We start from the raw sequence: 25,809 nt of genomic DNA, 5'->3' as shown, positions 1-25,809 counted from the left end.
GGGTAAAGTGTGGGTACTCCCACCTCTGACAATACGTAAGGTCAGTGTGGAAGAATGGAGCACATTACTCCCTCTAGTGCAGGGGTGGGGAACCTTTTTTCTGCCAAGGGCCATTTGGATATTTATAACAACATCATTCGCCGGCCATACAAAATAATCAACTTAAAAATTAGCCTGTTATATTTGGTCAAACATGTAATTAACTCGCCCCTAATGCGATGGCTGGAACTGCTTCTCTTTGGTGAGGCGTGTGATGATGTTAGCTGGTATTGATGATGTTAGCTGGTATTCATCATGTTAGCTGGTATTGATGATGTTAGCTGGTATTGATGATGTTAGCTGGTATTGATGATGCTGCTACTCGCAACTGCTTTTCCAGGTTTGCTCCTAGATTTATTGAATTTTGAGTCCCACCCGCCGTTGCCTTGGCAGGGCCACACCAAATGATTTCGCGGGCCTCATACGGCCTGCGGGCCTGACGTTCCCCACCCCTAGTGGAAGCCACATCCGCCAGCAATGTCCTGAGCGGGAACTTGCAGGGTTGCACATTTACCTTGTAACTGAGAAGGGAGGGCAATTGGATCACGCGGTGATCTAGGTCGCCTTGCCGTGTGTACGTTCGTGCGTGCCCGTGATAAAATTTCACTCGGCACGGCTATCGGCTCCTGACTTTTCCGACCCGGTAAATTACCGGTTACTACCCCTTATCTCGACAACAACAACAACCGCCATTCAACAACAACAATAACCGGTATATTCTTGGTTCTTTCCTTTCTACGTGACTTTACCGAAAGAACCAAGAATAATGAATGAATCCCTGCAGTCGCGAAAGCTTTAAATAAAAAAAATAACCAGTATCTTTACGCATAAAGATCCCCCATATAGTCTGAACGGACTGTTGGGGCAAGTCCTGTTAGCGAGCACCTATGAATACGGCACACGAGGGGGTGGGTGACTAACAACCACGCCCGGCCGCCTTTGTCTTCCCGGTGGTGATGTTTACACCCCACACCAGCTGCTCATTCGAGGCTGAGTCCACCTAGGGGAGGCCCATGACCGGTTCAAATAATCGTCACCGGCGTTGACCGCGAGCCGGAATCGAACTCGGTTTGCCGGGTTCGTAGCGCAACGCTCCCCCGCAAACCGAATAGGCACTCACACGTATACAAACTAAACCATTTTTATTTATTTTCCCAAGTAAGGCCCGCTGAGCTATTCAGCTCTTTTTCAAAAGCCACATGGCCACAAACGGGAGCTCAACGAAGTGGCTTTATCGCGTGGAAATGTAACAGCAGCCAAATGCTCTAAACGCGTGTTGATAAATGTGTGGAGGGAATTCCCGCACGCGAACACGGGGAGAGAGACACCGCAAGCTCCAAATACACAGCAGCAGCAGCAGCAGGTGTCAGGCCTCCTGTAGAACAGGCGAGGTAGTTAACATCTCCTAGCCACGAGTGCATGCGTCTTATTCGCACACTTAACGCACCTTGCGCACTCCGTGAAAATATCTGCAAAGATCCCACGTAGAGCCGGCAACATCACGCGAGGTATTGGGTCGCCAACAACACGCCCGACCGTCTTTGTCATTCCAATGCAGATGTTTACACACCGCACCAAGTATTACATAAAGGGCCATAACAGAGGTTTTTTTGGGGTTAGATGGCGTAAATATATAAATGTGTCGTTAAAACCCGCCACCACCCGACACAGCCAACTAGTAAGGGTTGTCACGTAGACAGAGCGTGGCCAATTCGTCACTAGTACAGCACACCGGTGTGTTGGAGAGCCAAGCCACAACATTTACAATCTGTATATTTACGCGATCTAACCCATAAAACCTCTATTATAGATGATATTGGTCGCGAAAGCCTACCTATTTATGGCTGGGTCAAACTAGGAGAAACCCAGGACTGGTTCAGATATTCGTCATCGATGTTGTCCGTGAGCGGGAATCGAACTAAGGTGACCGGGTCCGTAGCCCTGACAACTGCGCCACCGCTCCTCACATCTACACACACTTATACATGCACACCTGTGCACACCTGTACATGCACACCTGTACACGCACACCTGTACATGCACACCTATACACACCTGTGCACACCTGTGCACACCTGTGCACACCTGTACATGCACACCTGTACAAGCACACTTGTACATGCACACCTGTACACACCTGCACACACCTGTACAAGCACACCTGTACATGCACACCTGTGCACACCCGTACCTGCTGCACGCGCCCGTCCAGGTCCAGGTAAATGGAGCGCGTGCCGAGCGCGGAGCCTCCGCTGCCCATGGTCTCCCCAAATCCACGGGAGAGCAGCACGAGGAGCACGGGGGAGAGGGCAGCACGAGGAGCACCGGGGAGAGAGCAGCACGAGGAGCACCGGAAAGAGGGCAGCACGTGGGAGAGAAGCACGAGGAGCACGGGGGAGAGGGCAGCACGAGGAGCACGTGGGAGAGCAGCACGAGGAGCACCGGGAAGGGGGCAGCACGTGGTAGAGAAGCACGAGGAGCACGGGGGAGAGGGCAGCACGGGGGAGAGGGCAGCACGCGCACGGGGGAGAGCAGCACGAGGAGAACAGCACGAGAAGCACCGGGGGGAGGGCAGCACGAGGAGCACGGGGGAGAGGGCAGCACGAGGGAAAGCAGCACGAGGAAGAGGAGCACGAGCAAGAGGAGCACGGTGGAGAGCAGCACAAGGAAGAGGAGCACGGTGGAAAGCAGCACGGGGGAGAGCAGCACGAGGGAGAGGAGCACGAGGGAGAGGAGCACGGTGGAGAGCAGCACGAGGGAGAGGAGCACGAGGGAGAGGAGCACGGTGGAGAGCAGCACGAGGGAGAGGAGCACGAGGGAGAGGAGCACGGTGGAGAGCAGCACGGGGGAGAGCACGGGGGACAGCAGCACGGGGGAGAGGTGCACGGTGGAGAGCAGCACGGGGGAGAGGTGCACGGTGGAGAGCAGCACAAGGGAGAGGAGCACGAGGAAGAGCAGCACGGGGAATAGCAGCACGAGGAAGAGGAGCACGGGGGAGAGGAGCACGAGGGAGAGGAGCACGAGGGAGAGGAGCACGAGGGAGAGGAGCACGAGGGAGAGGAGCACGAGGGAGAGGAGCACGAGGGAGAGGAGCACGAGGGAGAGGAGCACGAGGGAGAGGAGCACGAGGGAGAGGAGCACGAGGGAGAGGAGCACGAGGGAGAGGAGCACGGTGGAGAGGAGCAGCACGAGAGGCACTGGAGAGTATAGCGCACGAGTTTGAAGCGAGCAGCAGCAGCGCTCGAAATGACCAAGCATTGAAAAGGGGAGGGGCTCACAATTCGGAGGGGGGGGGGGTCATGTAAACTAGCCAATCAAACCTTACGATAACTAACCCTACGATAATTATCAACTAAATAGACACGAGTACTCTCCCTCCTACTGAACTAAACTAGCCAAGTAGACACGAGGTAATACTGAATGTCATTATAAATCCCTTATCCCACCAATTACCAATATATAGCATGAAACATTTATTTTTTAATAAGTACATTTAGGACACAAACTGGCTTTCTAATTTGCAGTATTATTTAAATGTGTTGTTAGGGTAAATAAAGTTTGGAAAATTGATAGAATGGATACAACTATATCTGCATGCTGGGTGGGAGCTTCAAAAGGCACGTGGAGAAAAACATCTTGCTGTACATTGGAGAGCAATACAGCACAACCGTGGAAACACGCACAATAGTATGATGGTCATTTTATTGCCATGAAGGAACGACTGACTAAATAAATAATAAATAACAGTAATTTTTATTTCGATTTAAAGCTTTCGTGACTGCAAAGATTCATCTTCTTTGGTTCTTTCGGTAAAGTCACGTAGAATGAGAATAAAATAATAAAATAAAACAATAAAATTATCACGTTTCGGACGACAGTTCTGTTCTTTCACCTGATGAAGGCTACTTGTGTTGTGGCCGAAACGTCGTGAGAATTTTATTGTCTTATTTTAGTATTTTATTCTCATTCTTAGCTCTTTCGGTAAAGTCACGTTGAAGGGAAACAATAAAATAATAAAATATTTGTAAAAATTCTCACGACGTTTCGACCATAACACAAACGGTCGTCATCAGGTGATGGTCTCTCGTCAGGTGATGACGACCGTTTGTGTTATGGTCGAAACGTCGTGATAATTTTTTATTGTTTTATATATATTTTATTATTTTATTGTTTCCCTTCAACGTGACTTTACCGAAAGAGCTAAGAATATGAATTACTGCAGTCACGAAAGCTTTAAATCAAAATTTATTTTATTCTCATTCTACGTGACTTTACCGAAAGAACCAAAGAAGAACAGTAATTTACTCAGAAAAGCATCACCGCGTCTCAAGACTGTTCCAAGAGCCTCCTGTGGAGGAATGATACACTCTAGAGGAGATGGAGCAGTCCTCAAGTCACAGTGAATAGAGCGTGGACAACGGCAAGAACAGCAATGTTGATGATAATGACAATGATGTTTGTGGATATGCTGGTGGTGGTAATAATGGTGATGATGTAAATGTGTGGAAGTTTAGCGCTGTGATGTCAGCTGGTCTTTCCTCGATTTTTCTCTTCAATCATTTTCTCCAACTGTAAAAGAAACATGAATCATTAATAAGTGCTCTGTATTTGGAAGGGTGTTCCATTAAAAGCAATTGTGGAATTGGTCTGATTTTCTACAAGTCATCAGTCTGCTACAAAAGTGGCAAAACAATGGATACAAATGTTAATAGGAGAGCAAGATAGGAATATGCACCTGTTTTGCTAGATGCTCCAAAGGGTCATCTGGTCTCTCGTTGACTAGACGTTCAGTCATGGCCTGTGTATGTATATGCACACACACATATTCAAATACACACACGGTCTATAGATATGCAATATACAAACCAACCGAGTTTAGTATTATTATAGATTGGGGCAGATGCTGTTAGTGAGGACTTATTAGGGGATTGGTGTAACCAGCACCATGCTCAGTCGCCAATGTATCCCCAGTAGTGAAGTTTTCACACCATGCCAAGTGCTTGTTTATGGTCAAGTTCACTTCGGGGAGGCCCAGGCCACATTCAGATACCATTTCACCACTCGTTTGTGGATGACTGGGCATCGAACCCAGGTCACAGGAATAGCAGCTTAGTGCATGTACTTCTACACCACTGCACAATTTCTCCCTCCCTCACGCCACACAATGCAAAAATCCCCGTATAGCCTTTAACAGACTGTTGGGGTATAAGAGCGAGCTGTTAGCGAGCACTTATGAAGTCTGGCATGACACACAAGGGGACGCCTGCCCGTTTGTGTTTCCCCAGCGTTGATGTTAATCCACCACACCAGGTACTCCATTTAAAGCCACATCGGCCTCAAGGAGGCCCATAACCGGTTAAAATATTTGCCGCTCTCCCACACATGCACTTTTATTGACACAATGCACGCTCACAGACACACACATGTAAACGCACACGCATCACGTGTGTTATGCCATGCTTCTCCAGGTATTTCTGAGCTCGTATCTCCGGATCTTCAGACGTCGGCCCATCATTCACGTTTCCAGTGGACATGTCTCACTGTAGGTCAGCGTCAACTGAAAAGGCAAGAGTAAAGCGTGTTACTGTTGATCATTGTTATGAAATAAATATTCTAACAGGTAATTATTGAACCAGCAAGAAAGCCCCATCCTCTATGTGTAAGCCAGTTCTACAATGATGACATTACTCTCACTGCCCTGTCAATGTACTGCTGGTTGAAGGCCTCTCCACACATGGGGGTTTGTTTGGCGTTGGATAGTGAAGTGGATCTCAACCGGCGGTACGCAGACCCCTGGGAGTACGTGATGTAATCTAAAGATGTGTGACATTATATCATACGCGAAAGTGATTGGCGAATAATCATGTACGAATCTGCCAATATACGATAACGTTTAAATTTATATGGTAAACAATTTGGGTTTCCAAGAGTAACCAGCGAGCGGGAAGAAATTACGCCGTGCATGCAGAGTCCATTTATATTTTTTATTTGCTTGCAGTTTAGTTAGGATACCTCACAAAATGGACAATTAGTTAAAATATTGACGTTCATTATTCAGACTTTTATTTATTAGAACCACATCGGGTCAGGCAAGGGGGTTACTCGGTTGAAACAAAATTTAACAAAGGGATTAGAATCGCTAACAATGGTTGAGAACCACTGGGCTATTTGTGTGTTGGTGAAGGGTGGGAGGGGGTGCATGTGTAGTTAACACCTCTACACATGCATGTCATGTTGACATCACACTGCATGTACACAGAGTGTTGGATTGGTACTCTATGGCTCCTTCGGTAAAGTCACGTAGGTAGAAAATCAATAATAAAACAAACAAGCGACCGTCTTCAGGTGAGAGAATCAGACTGCTGATGCCTCGTCCACAGCAGTCTCTGATTCTCTCACCTGAAGACGGTCCCTTATTATTGCGATCGAAACGTCGTGATCTATTGCTTATTTCTAACTACGTGACTTTAGCGAAAGAGCCAAAGGGTATGGGACTACTGCAGTCACGAAAGCTTCAAATCAAGATTGTTAGATCGGCATTGTTTTCTTTGGGTAAGTGCAAATGTGGGTATCCCATCGTGAAGAGGCATAAAGGCAGCACTGTATTGATCATTATACAGCACTGATCAGTACTAATGAGGATGAAATCGATCGACGGCTGTTTTTTGTGTCACTATTGACTGTTAGCGCGGCCACATTTTCAACAATTCTTGGGTTTGCGGCCTCAACAACAATAATAATACGGCTTGCACCTTCAACTCTTGCAGAGATGGTGGCGTTCGCATGCCTGGACGTACGTGGAAATTCTTTCGCACCGTACATAGGCAACCGTGCGAATCGGAGGCGCATTGCACATTGCACATGCAGTCACGTAACACGCATCCAACACATCATGTTGAGTCGTGACTTTCTAGCGGTTTTGCTAGCGTAACCTTTTGCGTCGTTAAATCTGTTACGCGAGACAAAGATCCACCCCACCGTGTGGCCTTAACAGACTGTAAGGTGGGGGGCAAGTGCTGTTAGCGAGCACCTATTAAGGCTACCGGCAATGTGGCACACGAGGGTGTTGGGTGGCCAACACCACGCCCGGCCGCCTTTGTCTCCCTAGCGACGATGTTTACTTACACACCGCGCCAGGTAACTCATTTGAGGCTGATGTTGACCTACGGGGAGGCCCAGGACCGGTTCAGATAATCGTCGACGGTGGTGTTGGTGGCCGTGAGCGGCAATCGAACCCGGGCGTCCAGGTTGGTAGCGCAGCGCAGCGCCGACCGCTGCACCACCGCTCACCCACACACACAGAGACACGATCGCGATACCCCTCGCTGGGAGTCGGCGCCAAGCGACGTGCTTACCGATTTATCCGGCGCCGTGCGGCGTGTCGCGAATTAATGAATAAATGAATGGATGTGCATTTTGAACGGGCAGGACACGAAAGGACTTGCGAGGTTTTATTTTATTTTAAAAACTCCTGCGGACGAACGCGAAGGTTGAGCCTAAGTTGAGGGAGGGGAGGGGGGACAGCGGCGAGTGAACTGACGGTTGCGTGGCAACCTCCGCGTCAGCCTCGCAACTCCCCCCCACCTCTCCCCGGTGCGTAGTGGTACGACCCGACCCGTCGCCATGGAGACGGCGGGACGCTCGGCACCGCCAATCGATGATTCCAACTCCCCTCGGAACGACGATCGATTTCATTCCACATTCGCGGGGCAACAAGGTCGATTCGGTTGACAACGCAAAGGATCGATTTTTACGGCGTCTGCAACGGTCGTTAATCGATTCAGCCTAAGCTGTTTTTTTAATGTAATCGATTGCACAATGTGGGTGGACCCCACCACTTTCTGTCTCCAGCAGGTGGTGATGAGGATTCATCTTCTTTGGTTCTTTCGGTAAAGTCACGTAGAATGAGAATGAAATAATAAAATAACACAATAAAATTCGTCCCGACAGGTCTGTTCCTTTCACCCGAAGAAGGCCACTTGTGTTGTGGCCGAAACGTCGTGAGAATTTTACTGTGTTATTTGATTTTATTAATTTATTATTTTATTCTCATTCTACGTGACTTTACCGAAAGAACCAAAGAAGATGAATCCTTGCAGTCACGAAAGCTTTAAATCGAAATGGGGATGCTTGTTTAAATCTTTAATAATATAGGACTGTAATACACACACTGGAACAGCATTCTCAACCAGTAACAGCTACGATGCATTCAAAGTGATGCGAATTGATGATTGTGTATCATTTAATTGCATATATAACACAACAGACAAGAAAGTATATTAGTTTAACACGTAGGCTTTCGCGACCAATATTATTCATAATAAAGGTTTTTGGGTTAGATCGCGTTTATTTATAAATGTGTCGTAACCCTCCACCACCCGACAAGGCCAATCAGCAAAAAAAAAAGTGTCACGTTGACAAAAGACAAATAATTCACTACTTCAGCCCACCGGTGTGTTGAAGAGTTAATCCACATTTACAGTTTGAGTACGACGTTTCGCTGGTAAATACATCCAGCATCATCAAGCAATTCGCCAGAATGGTAAAGCCCTCGCTTGCTCCCGGTTTTTATATAGAGCAGCAGGGTGACGTCATCACTTAACTCATATCAGGTGCATTGATTAGAGGCGGAGGGGGGGGTATTGTAATTATATAATCGATTAGTAATCAGTCATTGGTTATGATTAGTAATGAGTTGTAGATTAGTAATTCTTTAAATGTAATGTGTTTTATTTAATAATACGCTTCCAGGCCGCACTAAGCCAGTAGCTGTCAGAGCGATTAAAGTTATTCTTGTTCCTCTCAATTTCAATGGATTCTCTAATTAGTCTTTGCCAGTAATAATTCGTTTTACACACCACTGCAACATTGTCAAAATCAATTGAGTGTCCTTGTTGACAAGCATGTTCTGCTACTGCCGACAGTTGTGTTTGAGATAATTTAATATTTCTCTGATGTTCTTTTAGTCTTACGCTGATGTTACGTCCCGTCTGCCCAATGTAGCAGCTGCCACATGAACAATTAATCCGATATACACCTTCTGTTGATAGTTCAGGTAATGCATCTTTAGTGCAAGATACTAGTTTTTGAATTTTGTGTACTGTACCAAATCTTACTGTAATGTTTTGCTTTTGCAGAACACGGGCTAATTTGTCAATTTGTCAGGAGTGACTGACAAATTAGCCCGTGTTCTGCAAAAGCAAAACATTACAGTAAGATTTGGTACAGTACACAAAATTAAAAAACTAGTATCTTGCACTAAAGATGCATTACCTGAACTATCAACAGAAGGTGTATATCGGATTAATTGTTCATGTGGCAGCTGCTACATTGGGCAGATGGGACGTAACATCAGCGTAAGACTAAAATAACATCAGAGAAATATTAAATTATCTCAAACACAACTGTCGGCAGTGGCAGAACATGCTTGTCAACAAGGACACTCAATTGATTTTGACAATGTTGCAGTGGTGTGTAAAACGAATTATTACTGGCAAAGACTAATTAGAGAATCCATTGAAATTGAGAGGAACAAGAATAACTTTAATCGCTCTGACAGCTACCGGCTTAGTGCGGCCTGGAAGCGTATTATTAAATAAAACACATTACATTTAAAGAATTACTAATCTACAACTCATTACTAATCATAACCAATGACTGATTACTAATCGATTATATAATTACAATACCCCCCCCTCCGCCTCTAATCAATGCACCTGATATGAGTTAAGTGATGACGTCACCCTGCTGCTCTATATAAAAACCGGGAGCAAGCGAGGGCTTTACCATTCTGGCGAATTGCTTGATGATGCTGGATGTATTTACCAGCGAAACGTCGTACTCAAACTGTAAATGTGGATTAACTCTTCAACACACCGGTGGGCTGAAGTAGTGAATTATTTGTCTTTTGTCAACGTGACACTTTTTTTTTTGCTGATTGGCCGTGTCGGGTGGTGGAGGGTTACGACACATTTATAAATAAACGCGATCTAACCCAAAAACCTTTATTATGAAGAAAGTATATTATTGGTTCTTTCGGTAAAGTTACGTAGAAGGGAAATAATAAAATAATAAAACGTCGTGAGAATTTTATTGTATTGTTTTATGTTTATTATTTGATTGTTTCCCTTCAACGTGACTTTACCGAAAGAGCTAAGAATATGATTAAAGCAGGTGTTAAGATGTTCAAACAGCAAATACCTTTTGCTCACCCGAGCTATAAACGCTCTGATAGGGGCCGTCCATAAATGACGTCACGCGATTTTTGCCCCCCCCTTCGTCACACGTCACAAAAAGTCAGCCCCCCCCCTCAAATATGACGTCACAAAGCTCTGCCTCCACCCCCCCCAAAAACTATAAAACATGCTTCAAATCTCTTTAAACTATTGTCATTGTAGTGCGTATTTAATGTGACGCTGCACTCTGATGTTGTAGGAGAGACTAGGCCCGAAATAAGGCTGTTTCTGGTGTAGGCCACTCAATGGTAAAGACAATGCCCATGTATTATCAGAGCATATTCGTTTGCATGATCACCACAAGTCCCATGCATGGTTAATGAAGACTTTGATTTCTTGCAAAAAGTATTTTATTTGGGTGTTTGAACGTCTTAACATGGTTTTTTTCCCCAGAAAAGGTAAAACCTATTCAAATTTTCACACTGATGCCACGTCTCCATACCTGTCAACCCATACGGGTTACCCGTATTCTTGTACAGGGAAATTGAGTTTTCAGGTCCATACGGCGTACGGCCGCTTCAATACGGGCAAAAAAACCCAATACGGCCAAATAAAAAAAGTCGTGGAACAGTATCAGCATGCAAGATCACATACAGTAGCATGATAAGTAGCATAATTTACACCAATCATCAATATTCTTTGGGTCTTTCAGTAAAGTCACGTAGATAGGTTCAAAGAAAATAACAAAAAAACTACGCTTGTGTTGTGATCGCAACGTCGTAGTTTGTTGTTATTTTCTTTTAACCTATCTACGTGACTTTACCGAAAGACCCAAAGAATATGAATTCCTACAGTCACGAAAGCTTTCAACCAATTTATCAAAATTAATACATTAAACAGTTTTTGTTCAGTAACATTTTTGTTTCTCCCTTGTGATGGGACATTGTAGGATGAACGTTTAGATTTATAAGGGCACGGGGTGACCAATAAGGTCAGAATTTGTCTGTAATAAGATAGGGCACTGATATGGAGTTGACAGGTTTGCGTCTCAAAGACATTTCCAGGTGGAATATTTCCACCTGGAGGTCGGGCGTCCACTCGGGCGCAGTTGGAAGCGGTGCCTCTGGGGTGCGAGTGGATATCAACGACATTGCCCTCCACTGTGGAGGCCTTTCCGCTGGCCACGACGAGAGGGCTTCAGGAGAAAATCCTTTGTGTGCTTTTGCTTCTTCCTTAACCGACCTAACGATGGATCGGAGCAGTCCCCCTTCCCACCACTCCCCGCGAGTTGGATTCGTCCTCACCGCCCCCCCCCCTCTTCCCCCCGCTGCGAGTTGGATTCGTCCTCCCTGGCTCCGCCCCCCGTCACCCTTTCTGGGCGTGGCCGACACGAGGGCCCTCAACACGGAAGCGAGTGAGTGGTGTACCGTACCGCGCGCGGACACTCGTACACACCACGCTACACTCATACACACCACGCTCACATACCAATACACTAACACACTACACTAACACACTACACTCATACACATTACTGTACACATTACACTCATACACACCAGGCTCACATTACACTCACGTACCAATACACTAACACACTACACTCATACACATTACTGTACACATTACACTCACGTACCAATACACTAACACACTACACTCATACACACCACATTACACCCATACACACCAGGCTCACATTACACTCACGTACCAATACACTAACACACTACACTCATACACACCACATTACACTCATACACACCACGCTCACATTACACTCACGTACCAATACACTAACACACTACACTCATACACATTACTGTATACATTACACTCATACACACCCGGCTCACATTACACTCACGTACCAATACACTAACACACTACACTCATACACATTACTGTACACATTACACTCACGTACCAATACACTAACACACTACACTCATACACATTACTGTACACACTACACTCATACACACCAGGCTCACATTACACTCACGTACCAATACACTAACACACTACACTCATACACATTGCTGTACACATTACACTCACGTACCAATACACTAACACACTACACTCATACACACCACGCACACATTACACTCACGTACCAATGCATTAACACACTACACTCATACACATTACTGTACACATTACACTCATACACATTACTGTACACATTACTCACGTACCAATACACTAACACACTACACTCATACACATTACTGTATACATTACACTCATACACACCCGGCTCACATTACACTCACGTACCAATACACTAACACACTACACTCATACACATTACTGTACACATTACACTCACGTACCAATACACTAACACACTACACTCATACACATTACTGTACACACTACACTCATACACACCAGGCTCACATTACACTCACGTACCAATACACTAACACACTACACTCATACACATTGCTGTACACATTACACTCACGTACCAATACACTAACACACTACACTCATACACACCACGCACACATTACACTCACGTACCAATGCATTAACACACTACACTCATACACATTACTGTACACATTACACTCATACACATTACTGTACACATTACTCACGTACCAATACACTAACACACTACACTCATACACACCACGCTCACAGTACACTCACGTACCAATACACTCAGGTACCAATACATTCATTTACCAATATACTCACGCTACAACAAACTACTGTACACTAAGGGGCCGTCCATAAATGACGTCACGCGATTTTGGCTGATTTTTTAACCCCCCCCCCTTCGTCACAAAAAGTCAGACCCCCCCCCCTCAAATATGACGTCACAAAGCTCTTCCCCCCCCCCAAACAATATTTCCATTTTGAAAATAAAACATGCTTCAAATCGCTTTAAACTATTGTCATTGTAGTGCGTATTTAACGTGGCACTGCACTCTGATGTTATAGGAGAAAACACGTATTAAAAAGGTGGCGTTGGAAAGCTGAAATTTAGCGTAAAATTCACTTGAAAATATTTAACGTCTAACTAAAACTGCAGATGTTCAGAATATATTGAAATTCTCTTATAGTTATAAAATGTTAAAAGTAATTCTAACTATGAAAAAATACTTGAAACTTCGTAGTAGAACGAAGCAAAATGGGGAGTACAATTATAAAAATCACATTAATTCTACAGAATGAAAAGCCCTGGTAGAATGATTAAAATCAAAATGTTTAATAACAATCATTCAAAAAATTTACCAAATTTATGGTTCTCCATTCTCCCATGGAGAAGCAAAATGCTGCTTCATGGAATAAATGAAGGGTCAACTTAGTAAATTTAAATAATTAAATAGTTAATAATGAAAATGTATCTAAATTTGTGTTGTTATAACAATTATATTTAATTAAGTAGAACGTGTATTTAAAGTTTCGCATTTTGATGTGACGTCTCATTTCTCAAACCCCCCCCCCCTCGTCACACATCGTCACAAATGTCTGACCCCCCCTCACCCCCTAGGTACGTGACGTCATTTATGGACGGCCCATAATGCACTCTACATCTATTCTAGCTACATTTACACTACACACATACCAATACACTCACGTACTACACTCATAGCAACTACACTACTCACATACCAATACACTCACACACTAAACTCATCTAAAACTACTGTACACTGATAATCTAGATTTGAAGTTTTCGTGACTGCAGGGATCCATACTCTTTGGTTCTTTTGGTAAAGTCACGTAGGTGTAAAATTAAATTAAATCACGACGTTTCGGGCTCAACACAAGCGTCCATCATCAGGTGGGATAACCACAGCAATAAACAATTGCTGAAGTGGGCAAACGGGCTGCTGTACAGCTGGTGACATGCATCTCCAAGAGGCTTTGCTGCGGTGTGGGGTTAGGGCCCTGTAGTTCCTGCTCATCTTTTCTCCTCTTCCCATTCCGCATGCATCCCCCCCAGATGTGTGGCAGGGCATATGGAGCCTGGCAACGGGGAGGAGAGCTTCCCAAGTGGACTCCGGGCACGAGTCTCCATCCACCGCCCAGCTGCAAGGACAAGCCGAGACAAGGAGCACGACGAGAAAGATGATCAGCTCTCGCCCACTGGCATCTGGGGTAAAACTGATGTCATGCGTTGTGTTCACTGGAGAAGCAATGCGTGGCACTGGCTTGATGAGACTACAAACGCTGCCCTGGGTTTTCCAGTCATGGTACATGCAGTGCAGTTGGATCCATTGAGGAACTTGAATGCAATAGTAGGGGTTTCACAAGTGATTTCACTGCCAGATAGGCACCGGCAGGTCAATGTACATGTGACGATGTGTAAATCAGTGAATGAGAAATTAATTCGCTGATTTACACATCGTCACATGCCGATGTCACTGTAAGAATTGTATTGTCACTTAAGTAGATCATATGTTGTCATTTATACAAATGGGGAAAATGAATATGTAGAAGCAATTAAATAAAACAAAGATAATTGGATGATTGATTTGTGTATCACGACCACAAATAATCACGAACATATCATGATTATAAGGCAGAGGTATGATTATTACGTGCCTATCATAATCTTTTGGTTTCTCTGGGGAACTGGTCGGATGAGAGAGATCCCAGCCTCGGTGCATTGGCATCATCATCAAACGCCACATTCAAGTTCCAATTATCAACAAATCTACTTGCATGCATTGCCTGAAGTGGAAAAAAAAACCCAATGCAGACTTTATAGCCTCCTCTACTTCGAACGATGAGTCATCGCTGCTATGCTGTGCTGGGAATGCAGTGGTGCTTTTTTCCCGATGCTGGGTGCTATGCGTTAATGTTGGCTGTTGTGTGTCGATGCTGGGGGGCTATGTGTCAATGCTGTGCTTTGCATTGTGTGTTTATGTTGGGTGCTGTGTTGATGCTGGGCGGCCGTGTGTCGATGTTTGTGCCCGCAGGCTCGTGCTGGAGGCTGTACGCGGCGCTGTCCACATTCCGGGTGCTGAACTGCCTGCTTGTGCAGTCCAGCTTTGTGCCAGACGAGTACTGGCAGTCGTTGGAGGTGGCACACACGCTGACATTCGGGTCAGGATACCTGTAACATTTTAATTTCATCGCTGGGAGGTGAATTGTTAAATGCCTAATATGTCTCGACTCTGGGTCACGACTTGAGTAAAACTTTTATTATTTTTGTTACTTTGTGGTGCATGCAGAGTCTCACAATAAAAAAACATTTTAATATGCACGAATCATTGCATATAATGGTGAATACTCTTTACAGTTGAAAGCCGATATAAACAGAATTCCATTTTGTGTATCCACATACAGATCAAAATGTCTGTTTGGTCCATCACCCTATTGGCTTTCCAGGCCCATGTTATCCAGCAGTATTTGTTAATTGATCGGTTGATGAATTGTTACACACCTATTAGTTATGTATAAAGCAACTAATATTGAAGAATGTCCAAACGGATTGTGTTTTTGGTGCTGTGTTGCACGTTGCCTACTTCCACACAGGTATGGACACTTGACTTGGGAATGGCGGGAGGGCATCCGTGGCTACGCATATCCATTTGCCATTGCACTCCAATACAAGCTGCTGAAGGCCTTGGGTCTGGACTCGACCACACTACTGGTACAGCCTTATCATTTCTTCTGCTCCCACCATCCCCATCACGGTTCTTTCATGTATTGTCTTTCCCTTTGACTAGGGAACATTTTTTTTTCTCAATTTTATTCCAACTGCAGTTTTGTATCGTGTTGTCAGGAGATGAAGATATTTCCACTTGAACGCTACAGCGAGCAGTGCATTACCCTGTGCCAGAGAGAAGTCGCTCAACAAGGGACACATGTTTGGATGCCCTGAAAATATTGTTGTTCATTGTACAGTAAAATGTCTCCAAGGCAGACGTAGGTAATCCGGATTTCGAAGTAAGGCGAATAGATTATTGAAATGTTAAGAAAAATGTAAAAATTACACCATTCTAACTGGAACACTTCTCAGGCCAATGAATGAAGTAGGAAATGGTGTAAAGCTCTATGCATATGTTGTGTAGGAAATTCTAGGTGTGCTTATCAAGACTAGAAAGTGATTGATGTTATCCCCAACCATTGAATACAGTGAGACCTCAGCTCGCCGGACGAATAGGAACCCTGGTCGGGAAAGCTGAGAGATCCGGTTAGCTGAAAAACTAATAAAAATCAATGCAATAAATCACTAACCATCATAAAAACCATCGCAGCTAGCATTAAAAACACATACACAATGAATTTTTATATATTATGAATACATTGTGATGCCATAAACATGATGAAATAAACTGCATGAAGTATGTGGATTAAACCCTACAGGGTGGGTATGTACTCATCATTGGGGTGTTTGATGCCCTCCGAGATGTAAAAAAGCAGTAATAGGCACCACGGTAGTGAGATGTTGACTACCTCGCCTGGTATACAGGAGGTCGTGGGTTCGATCCCGACCCTGATGCCTGTATATTTGGAGTTTGCGTGTTCTCCCCGTGGTCGTGTGGATTTTCTCGGGGTCCTCCAGTTTTTCCCTTCACATTTGGAAACTTGCATTTAGAGTGTTTGGCTGCTATACATTTCCACATGTTAAGCCACTTCGTTGAGCTATCATTTTTGGTCAGGTCGCAAATGAAAAATAGCTATATAGCTCAGTGGGCCTTACCTGGTAAAATAAAATGTGTTCATAGTTTATGGGCTACAGTAGAGGGAGCCACAATTCACACAGCTACAAATTCTGGGCCACCTACTCTGCGTGCACTGCAGCTCTATTTACTTACCCAAGAAAGCCACATCGAGTCGTCAGATTCTTTTTCATGGGGGTCCTGCATTGGGTTTTTATTGTAAGATGTTTTCAACCCATTAATGAGGTTTACACAAGTCTGAGGAAATTGGACGGAGCACCCGGAGAGAAAATCCACACGTGCGAAGGGGCAACACTCTAATCCCTGTACAGATGGAAACAAATGGGCATTAGTCCACTTTCTGTACTGCCTTCTCGTGGCGAGCCAAGGTATGGCACATCGATGCCCACGGGAATGGAATTTCAGAGCATTTGTATGATCCACAAACTCTCGCCTCCACAGTGCTGGAATATAGGCCACGTGCATAGCCACCACTATGGCACAGGAGGCTGTAGGTGGCACAGGAGATGGTGCTGAGTTATGTTTTATTTATCCTGCTTTGGTCTGCTAAATGGAAAAATCCGGCTGCGATAATAATATTAGTCAATTACATTTATAAAGCGCCTTTGTACAAGGTGCTCAAAGCACTGTACACAACGTAGATAGAAAGATGGCCAAGGGAAGGAAAAACTAAGAATCATATCTAATGTAGACAACCAAGAGCAAGACAATATAACATTTAGGTGAATTGTGCTGCTCAAAATTGTAAAGCTGAATACAACACTTATATGTTGTATGGAATTTGGTCAATCATGCCGCATGAATGCTGACCTCGTCCACATGCTTTGCTGGGGCTCTCTTATTTTTTACAAAGAAACAACTCAACTCTTCAAACCTGTGAGAATCGGCCTCCGTTGCTTGGGTTTCACAATTAGTTTGTGTGTGCGTGTACACATGTCCGTGCATACAGATATGGCTGCCCAGGCTGTCCCATGCTCTGTTGGCAGCGTTTGCCGACTTGAAGCTCTACCATGCGGCAAGCGACCTGTCGGGAGCACGGGTGGCACGCTGGGTGGTGAGGGGCCCTCTCAACGCCAGCTACCCTCACCTACCCACACTCCTATCTCAGCTGACCATACATTCACCCCTACCTTCTCGCACCTGCCCACAATGCACCTGATTTCTGTCACGTGTTTTATTTGTGCACACGTTTTATTTGTGTGAGTTCTTGTCTATGTTTACACGCTTACATTTGTGGGTTGATCTGTTGGCAGTTGTAATGATTAATTAAATAAAATTGATTCCCAAGTTGGCTGGGTGGTGCAGAGGTCAGAGCACTGATCCAGCACTGCTGAGATCCTGGGTTTGAATCCTGGATTTAACCACCACCTGTGATTAACTGGGTTCTCAAGTGTACCACTTTTGTAGGTTTAAACTTGAACCCAAATTACCGTAAAAAACGTTAAGTTTGTTTTATTTAAAAAAAAAATGTTGCTTATTCCATCCCTGAGACTTCCGTTTTTCAGTTTTACCGCTGTGAAAAGACCCCTGCTTGTAGGGCATTTAAAGGTGCGGATTCATATATGTGCATTCTAATGTCCGTGCGTTCTCATGCTTGTTAGCATGCTGTGCTACGGCCAACACCAGTGAGGTTTATCTGAACTGGTCCTGGGCCTCCCCTAGGTCTACCCAGCCTCAAATTAGTACCTAGTGCGATGTGTAAACATCGCCAAAAGAGAGACATGGGCGGCTGGGCATGCTGCTGGCCATCCACCCCCTCATGTGCCTTGCTGGCCTTTATAGGTGCTCGCTAACAACACTTGCCCCAACAGCCTGTTAAGGCTGCATGGGGAATTTTTGTTTGTCTTTGTTCACACGTGTGTATTCTTACGCATGTGTGTTGCTGTGCGCGTGTGTGCAGTTGCTGTGCCAGCTGTGCTCCTGGTTCACGTGGTACTCGTGCACGCGCACGCTCACCAACAGCGTGGAGGCATCACTCACGTGCATCGCCATGGCTCACCTGCCTTGGGCATCACGCAGTCCTCGCAGCAGGTATCTTCATCCCGGGGCTCCACACACAGCCAATAGATGCCATTGATCAAAGCTCACACACAAACAACAACGGTTGCCATTTTCCACTAAGTGACGTCGCCACGACACTTGTGGCAAAGCTAGGTGCACCTTGAGGCCACGTGAAGTTTCGAAGGCTCGCCGACAGGTCACGGGATAGTCTCAGATGTTATAGTTTTACCGGCTGAGATGACTGGAAAATGCAACACCCGTGTTCCCCCTGTGCCAACTTGGAGTGTTTAGCCACCCGGCACTCTGCTTGTTGTTGTGAGTGTTGCTCATCTGCTCTCCATTGTTGAAGGGTGAATACCTCTAACTTCCCAGTAGCATTTTTCACAGTGGCCGTACTTGACGCTACTGGTAACAATTATCAACAAGTGCATTCTGCTTCAAATCATCCCTTACCACATCAGTCCATAATTTTTCTACCCCATGCTATGCCGATTTAGTTTAAATAATATATGACCAATATATGCCTGAACAGAATATGCTTGGTTATTCGGTGGTTGGGTATGCGGCCTTCATGACCAAGCCAATGAAGCCTCACCCGCCAGAAGAGTTCACTGATTTGACTGTGTCCATATCTTTCAAAGATTTGTGAGCTCCAAACACAATTCAACCTGGTTAAACCCAGGATGGATTGTAGACAGGCCAATTTCAATGTTTTTTTTTTAAGCCGACACAGATGTTCCTGTACAGGGGTCCACTAATCGGAAGTTTAAAAAAGAAAGGACACAAGCGTTGCAGGGTCAGACCCCCCTTGACTCATACTGTTTGTACTTGTGTGCGTGCGCAGCATGGCGAGGTCCGTGTGCGTGCTTGTGCTGGCCGTGCTTGTCAGGCCAACGGCGGCCGTGCCGTGGTTGCTGCCCATGGCGGTTGCACTTTGGCGCCAGAGACCCCCGCCATGGGCCCCACTTGGACACTCACTTGCAATCGGGTGAGGGCCCAACCACACTGGGTGGTCTGGAGGTAGTGCCGGGTGGTCTGGAGGTAGTGCTGGGTGGTCTGGAGGTAGCGCTGGGTGGTCTAGAGGTAGTGCTGGGTGGTCTAGAGTAGCGCTGGGTGGTCTGGAGGTAGCGCTGGGTGGTCTAGAGGTAGTGCTGGGTGGTCTGGAGGTAGCGCTGGGTGGTCTAGAGGTAGTGCTGGGTGGTCTGGAGGTAGTGCTGGGTAGTCTAGAGGTAGTGCTGGGTGGTCTGGAGGTAGCGCTGGGTGGTCTGGAGGTAGTGCTGGGTGGTCTGGAGTAGTGCTGGGTGGTCTGGAGGTAGTGCTGGGTGGTCTGGAGGTAGTGCTGGGTGGTCTGTAGGTAGCGCTGGGTGGTCTGGAGTAGTGCTGGGTGGTCTAGAGTAGTGCTGGGTGGTCTAAAGGTAGTGCTGGGTGGACTAGAGCAGTGCTGGGTGGACTAGAGTAGTACTGGGTGGTCTGAAGGTAGTGCTGGGTGGTCTGAAGGTAGTGCTGGGTGGTCTAGAGGTAGTGCTGGGTGGACTGGAGGTTGTACTGGGTGGCATGTGTGCCTGCACGTTCTTACGTGTGTATATATAGCATGTGCATGTGCCAAAGAAATCCATGTGTGTTCTTGTGTTAGTTGTTCATCCTGGAGGAACCCCTGAGAGGGGGGTTCAGTCTGGCTCTGCCAGATGGAGTTTGACCAAAAGTGCACCTGGCCTGGCACAGGCGCTGTGGTGACATCACCGTCACTTAGTGGCAAATGACAGGTATTGGTTGTTCATTCTTGTTTGTGCACTCTGTGCATTTGTATGTGTGTTACCCGCAGCCTTGCAGGCCTCACTGCATCACTGCTCATTGACCGGATGTGCTACGGGGAGGTGAGTGTGTTCAGTGCTTGATGAGACTCACAACCATAACCAATGGGTAACCCCCACTTACACCCACCTTTCTTGGGTGGCTGGATTACTCAGGGGGATCATAATGGCTTTTATTGAGACATTGAGCAAACCTCTGAGATTTGGAGGTTAGTTGAGCCATTGGGCTGTGAGTGCGTCTCTACTTCGAGGCTGATAGGTATTTAACAATTGATCACTTCATAGATTACAAATTATGAATATACCCATGGATACGTGCATTATAATTGTGCTTGTAAGAATTCATTATTCTTTATACAAATCGTAAACTGTTACAATTAGGCTAATAGAACAAGCAAGGCAGAATGAGACAGGCATTACTAATAACAGTACAAATGTGACAAAAACATTTGTAATCTTCGACGCATGTAATGCGTTGCATTGAAGATTGTTACATGCTTACATGCTCCTGGCCATCATGGCCATGTTGGAGACACTGAGCCATTACCGCTAATATTCTAGAAATCTCCGGCACCCACCCATGAAATGACACCGTGCTCCGATCTGTGGCAAGTCGACTGTTTTATCACAGTCACAATTGAAAGACGTTGTTTAATCTGCTTTACACTTCGGATTTACGTGAACTCATGTGTTGGGTGAGGGAGGAATATTGAAGAAGATACATTAATTGAAGTGATTCTCGTTTAATGAGGGGTTGTGTGCCTGGAGTTGTGTAATGGGTGTCTTATACCGGGGGTGGGGTGGTTGCTAAGAGCTGCACTCTGCTCGCAGTGGGTGTGCGTGCAGCTGCGCTTCTTCTTGGTGAATGCGGCCCGGGACATCGGCTCATTCTACGGGAGCCACCCGTGGCACTGGTACCTGACCCAGGGCCTCCCGGCTGTGCTGGGGCCGCTGCTGCCGCTGGCGCTCGCCGGGTGGCGACACGCGCCGCTCACCATGCGCGGAGCTGTGCTGGTCACCCTGCTGACGTACAGGCGAGTGTGTGGTCTCGGACTGTGGCTCACACAGACGATGTACCACTTACAAAGGCAGTGCAAAGAGGAATCGAGAGCCTGAAATCAGGTAACGCAATGGGTAGAGGTGACCTCCCAAGCAAACTTCTGATTGAGGATGGCAATCGTGTTCAGGTTGCCTTACATGACATCATTGCAACACGCCATCATTAGTCTTAACGATCGATCTAAAATCCCTTCTTGCGACACATCCGACACAAGTTTCCTTACGGTTATGAAAAGTTAGCATGATGTGTTTAACCGGTGTATCTTATCTATTCCATGTGCTCCTCTTTATGTCTTTTAATAATATTTCACACATTCTCCTCTCCATGCTTATTTTCGCACTTTCCATTGTCTTCGTCAATGTCCATGTTTCTGATCCATTTGTCAAAGCAGGTGATGTGCATTCATAAAATAAACACTTCCGATAACAAATGCCTGTTGGAAAGCATAAAAATAGTAACAGAGATAAGTTATTGGCACTCAAAATGTATTGACTGCAAGTATAAATGTGTGTAAATATGCATATTTGTTGCGTGCATATCTGGGCCTCACAGCCTCCTGAGTCACAAGGAATTTCGCTTCATCTACCCCGTGCTACCTTTCTGCCTCATCATGTGTGGTGAGAGGAATGTCAAGCACACAATAAATGTGAACAATGAGCATGCTTGGTAGAATATGTGTAATCATCAGCATGCCGTTATTGAATTTTTTAACGATGTTTGCAGAAAAATTTGCTTAGAACTCACACCCCATGCCGCTCGCTGCCATGCCGCCCCCTCGTACCGCTTCTCTGCTGTCCCACGCCCCCTTCCCTGTATCACCCCAGGCCACAGTCTGCGACGCCTGTGGTCTCCGGGAGCCACGCGGGGGCTGCTCCTCGCTGCCCGACGGGGCCTGGCGCTGGTGCTGCTGCTGTCGAGCTTGATGGGCGGCCTCTACCTGGGTCTAGTGCATCAGCGTGGCACACTTGACGTGATGGGCGACGTGCGAGCCCTGTGTGGGCCCTCTGAGGCTCAGCGCTCTGTGTGGTTCCTCACGCCGTGCCACAGCACGCCGCTGTACAGGTGCAGCCAGACAGCACGGCCAGAGCCCGGCATGTTACCTAGAACAGACGACTTGCACAGAAAACTCATAACACATAAGCACTGTAGCATAGAAAGCCAGACAACTGTGAACACACACACAACTAGGAATGCATAAACGCATGACCCACAAAGACAGCAACCTGGAACACATAGACAACTTTAAACATTCAGAAACAAAACTCAAAACACAAAGTCATACAACCCAGAACACAAATATATAAGCCCAGAAAGTATGGACTGTTGAGCTGGAACACATAAGCAATCTGAAATAGACAGACATAGCATAAAACACGCAGACACAACAAACATGAAACTAAACATATGGATGGGTGACAATAATGAACACAACCTGGAACACATACAAAAAAGTGCATACGAGACAGAATTCCCAAGAATCCCTTTCCCCACTCTCCATCCTATATTTCTCCCTCACCCCACGTGCCCTCCCAGCCACGTGCACTGCCGGTTGGACCTGCGCATCCTGGAGTGTCCGCCAGACCTCGACGGGAACCCTGACTACCGGGAAGAGGCGGAGGAGTTTTACCGTGAGCCTGTCCAGTGGCTGCGAGCTGAGTTTTCTGTGAGAGGGGAACCTTCCCACGTGGTGCTGTTCAACACCCTCGAGCCTGTGAGTGACCTCCTTGGTGAAACACGGGGGGGCTGGGGCCACGTGTGTGTGCTTCCCTGTGATGAGAGAGCAGAGCCTTTGTTGAAAACTGATTTGATTTGATTGGCTTTGTCAGGTGGTTGAGGGTTATGGTAAAAACAAATTGCATATCTACATGAACCCAAAAGCAGCTAATTATGAATTACATGTGTGGTTATTTGTGTGTGTGACTGTACCAGAGGAATTTCCCCCTTTATGCATTCAGGCTAGCCTGCCTTCGATCCATCCTGGGTTTAACCAAACTGGGTTGTGTGAGGAGCTCACAGATCTTGAAAGATTTAGACAGTACTATCAGTGACCTCCGGCAGGTGACGTTGCATTGGCTGGGCATGTAGCCCCGATGCTCAGTCACCACATGGCCAAGCAGCTTCTGCTTGGCCTGATAGAGGAAACTACACGGCCATGGGCTAGAGGAGAGATAGGCTGAACGTGGTCAGGTGGATTTGGAGCTGATTGGACTTGCCAATGACTGGTACCATCAGTGTTAAGATCGGCTTCTGTGAAGGAGGCTCGTTATGGACCAGATTGGTAAGTTTCCCTCCAACAACGACAAAGAGCAAAGGAGAGACGCTCAGACAATGAGTAAAGGACCAGGCGACCAAAATATAGCAAATTAGCGCTGAGGAGCTTAGGTGGTGCATCTGTCAGTATTCTCAAGTTAACCATAAAACTCGGATTTGTCCTATGACCTGCCAGCGAGCCTTCAACAATTCATGTGGCCTTAAAGAACACCTCGCCTGAACAAGCGCTGTGGTGATGTCACCATCAATTATTGGTAAATGGCAACAGTTTTTTTTTGTGTATTAGAGTGTGTTGAGTGTTTGTACGTATATTTGTGTGTGTGTTTGAATTATGTTTAGGTGTATATATGAATATACCTACAATACAATTTCCTGACGCCATAAATTGGAGTATGCCGGAAGACCAAACATAATAAAGAAATACCTTTTAAAAACGTTTATTAAATGTCTTAGGTCTTAATTAAGTGTTAATGCAATACAAATTTCGTAATTATGTATATTTTCAGTATGCTGGACATCCCTCATAACCAGAAAAGATCTTTCTCCAATTAAAATGCAACATGATGTCGTGTAATACCAAGATCATAGTTCTGTGCTGTAACTGAAGCACTGTCCCTGCCCTCCCTCCCTTTGTTCCTCATTCAGGTTGTGGAAAAGTTCTTGGCCGAGCGAGGTTTCGTCAGAACAGCCTCTCACTTCCATACACACTTCCCTGAAGGGCGGCTCGGTAGCCACATCGGCTTATTCGAGCGACAAAATGTGAGCCAGATTGGCAGCTGACTTCTTGCCAAGCTTGTTCACCCCCAATGCTCTTTTGAGGGCAGGCATGGAGGAGAGGCAAGATGAAATGAGAGACGAGGCAAAAGTTGATGAGAAGAGATTGGATGACATTAGATGAAAGATTAATTGAGAGATGAGAGAACAGACTCGATGGGATAAGGTTTTAAACAATCAACGTGGTTGATTGCTTCTGAACATTTTAAATCATTGCCTTATACTTCTCATACAGTCAACACTTGTTTATCCAGAGTAATGGGAGGAGGGGTGGCTTGGATAAAACAACAACTCGGATAAATGACGGTAAACACATTTATTATTTACCTATTTAGAATGGTGATAAAAATGAAGGTGATGTCTATATTCTTAGCTCTTTCGGTAAAGTCACGTTGAAGGGAAACAATAAAATAATAAAATATATAAACAATAAAATTTTCCTTTCAACGTGACTTTACCGAAAGAGCTAAGAATATGAATTACTGTAGTCACGAAAGCTTTAAATCAAAATTTAAGGTGATGTCTGTTTTAAGTGAGTTTTAAAGCTATTGCTTTACTTTCCAACATGTTTGTGGTCACATTAACACTAAGGTACTTACCCCCGATAAGTGAGGAGCAGCTAATAAATAAACCAGCATGTGTGTAGAAACATTTAAATGTATTTTCTCAAACACGGTTCATTCGCAAGATGGATGTGCCCGCAAATAATTGAGAGTTAACTATGGCTTGCACCTCGGTTACGTTATAGATTTGTGTAAAAAACAATCCACTGAAAAATGTTAACTTGTATGGTTTATTTTTTTGTCTTTCTGTTGTGGAAATTATTGTTTCTAAAAACTTGAGAAGAAATTAAATGAAACATAAAATTCCAAGATACACCATGTCATATACCTTGAGTACAGTTATTTCCTATTCGTGTTGAGGAAAGCGTCACCGAGTCTTAATATGCTCCGGCAGGCTAATAGGGGTTTTCCCCTTTTTTCTGGCAACAAAACTGACACCTTTTGCAAGGAATCATGTTA

General features: G+C 45.5%; 2 protein-coding genes across 6 annotated transcripts in view; one reads left to right on the top strand and one right to left on the bottom strand.

The window, feature by feature from the left end:
* Nucleotides 1-8,332, bottom strand: part of PDE9A (phosphodiesterase 9A) — a 30,419-nt gene extending 22,087 nt beyond the window's left edge. For 4 of the 5 annotated variants that reach the window (XM_032975767.2, XM_076074707.1, XM_032975759.2 and 1 more), the window contains exon 1: nt 2,231-3,311. In XM_032975767.2, coding sequence (XP_032831658.1) covers nt 2,231-2,299 — 69 coding nt within the window. In that variant the 5' untranslated portion in view covers nt 2,300-3,311. Of the gene's footprint in view, nt 1-2,230; nt 4,609-4,774; nt 4,838-5,474; nt 5,597-7,394 lie in introns of those variants that run through there. The other variant, XM_076074711.1, reaches the window with a different exon arrangement.
* A 3,188-nt stretch (nt 8,333-11,520) lies between these two features.
* PIGB (phosphatidylinositol glycan anchor biosynthesis class B) lies at nt 11,521-25,665 on the top strand. Its single transcript, XM_032975727.2, has 13 exons — nt 11,521-11,628; nt 14,182-14,336; nt 15,161-15,287; nt 15,720-15,837; nt 17,820-17,924; nt 18,771-18,901; nt 19,716-19,859; nt 20,694-20,745; nt 21,514-21,716; nt 22,295-22,359; nt 22,567-22,804; nt 23,276-23,453; nt 24,659-25,665. Exons 2-13 carry the CDS (start codon nt 14,198-14,200, stop codon nt 24,791-24,793), a joined length of 1,635 nt encoding a protein of 544 aa, XP_032831618.2. The 5' UTR covers nt 11,521-11,628; nt 14,182-14,197; the 3' UTR covers nt 24,794-25,665.
* The last annotated feature ends 144 nt before the right edge of the window (nt 25,666-25,809 follow it).

This window comes from Petromyzon marinus, chromosome 3 (genome assembly GCF_048934315.1).
Source record: "Petromyzon marinus isolate PM22_M1 ecotype Great Lakes invasive population chromosome 3, UKy_Petmar_22M1.pri1.0, whole genome shotgun sequence".
Lineage (NCBI taxonomy): Eukaryota > Metazoa > Chordata > Hyperoartia > Petromyzontiformes > Petromyzontidae > Petromyzon > Petromyzon marinus.
This window is presented reverse-complemented; position numbering and strand designations above follow the sequence as displayed.

Excerpts from the sequence above, each read along its gene's own strand:
- PIGB (XM_032975727.2), top strand. The coding sequence starts at position 14,198 with ATGGAGCCTGGCAACGGGGAGGAGAGCTTCCCAAGTGGACTCCGGGCA. Across the intron at positions 15,838-17,819 it reads TGGACTCGACCACACTACTG|ATATGGCTGCCCAGGCTGTC; the intron begins GTACAGCCTTAT and ends CCGTGCATACAG. Across the intron at positions 18,902-19,715 it reads TCACGCAGTCCTCGCAGCAG|CATGGCGAGGTCCGTGTGCG; the intron begins GTATCTTCATCC and ends GTGCGTGCGCAG.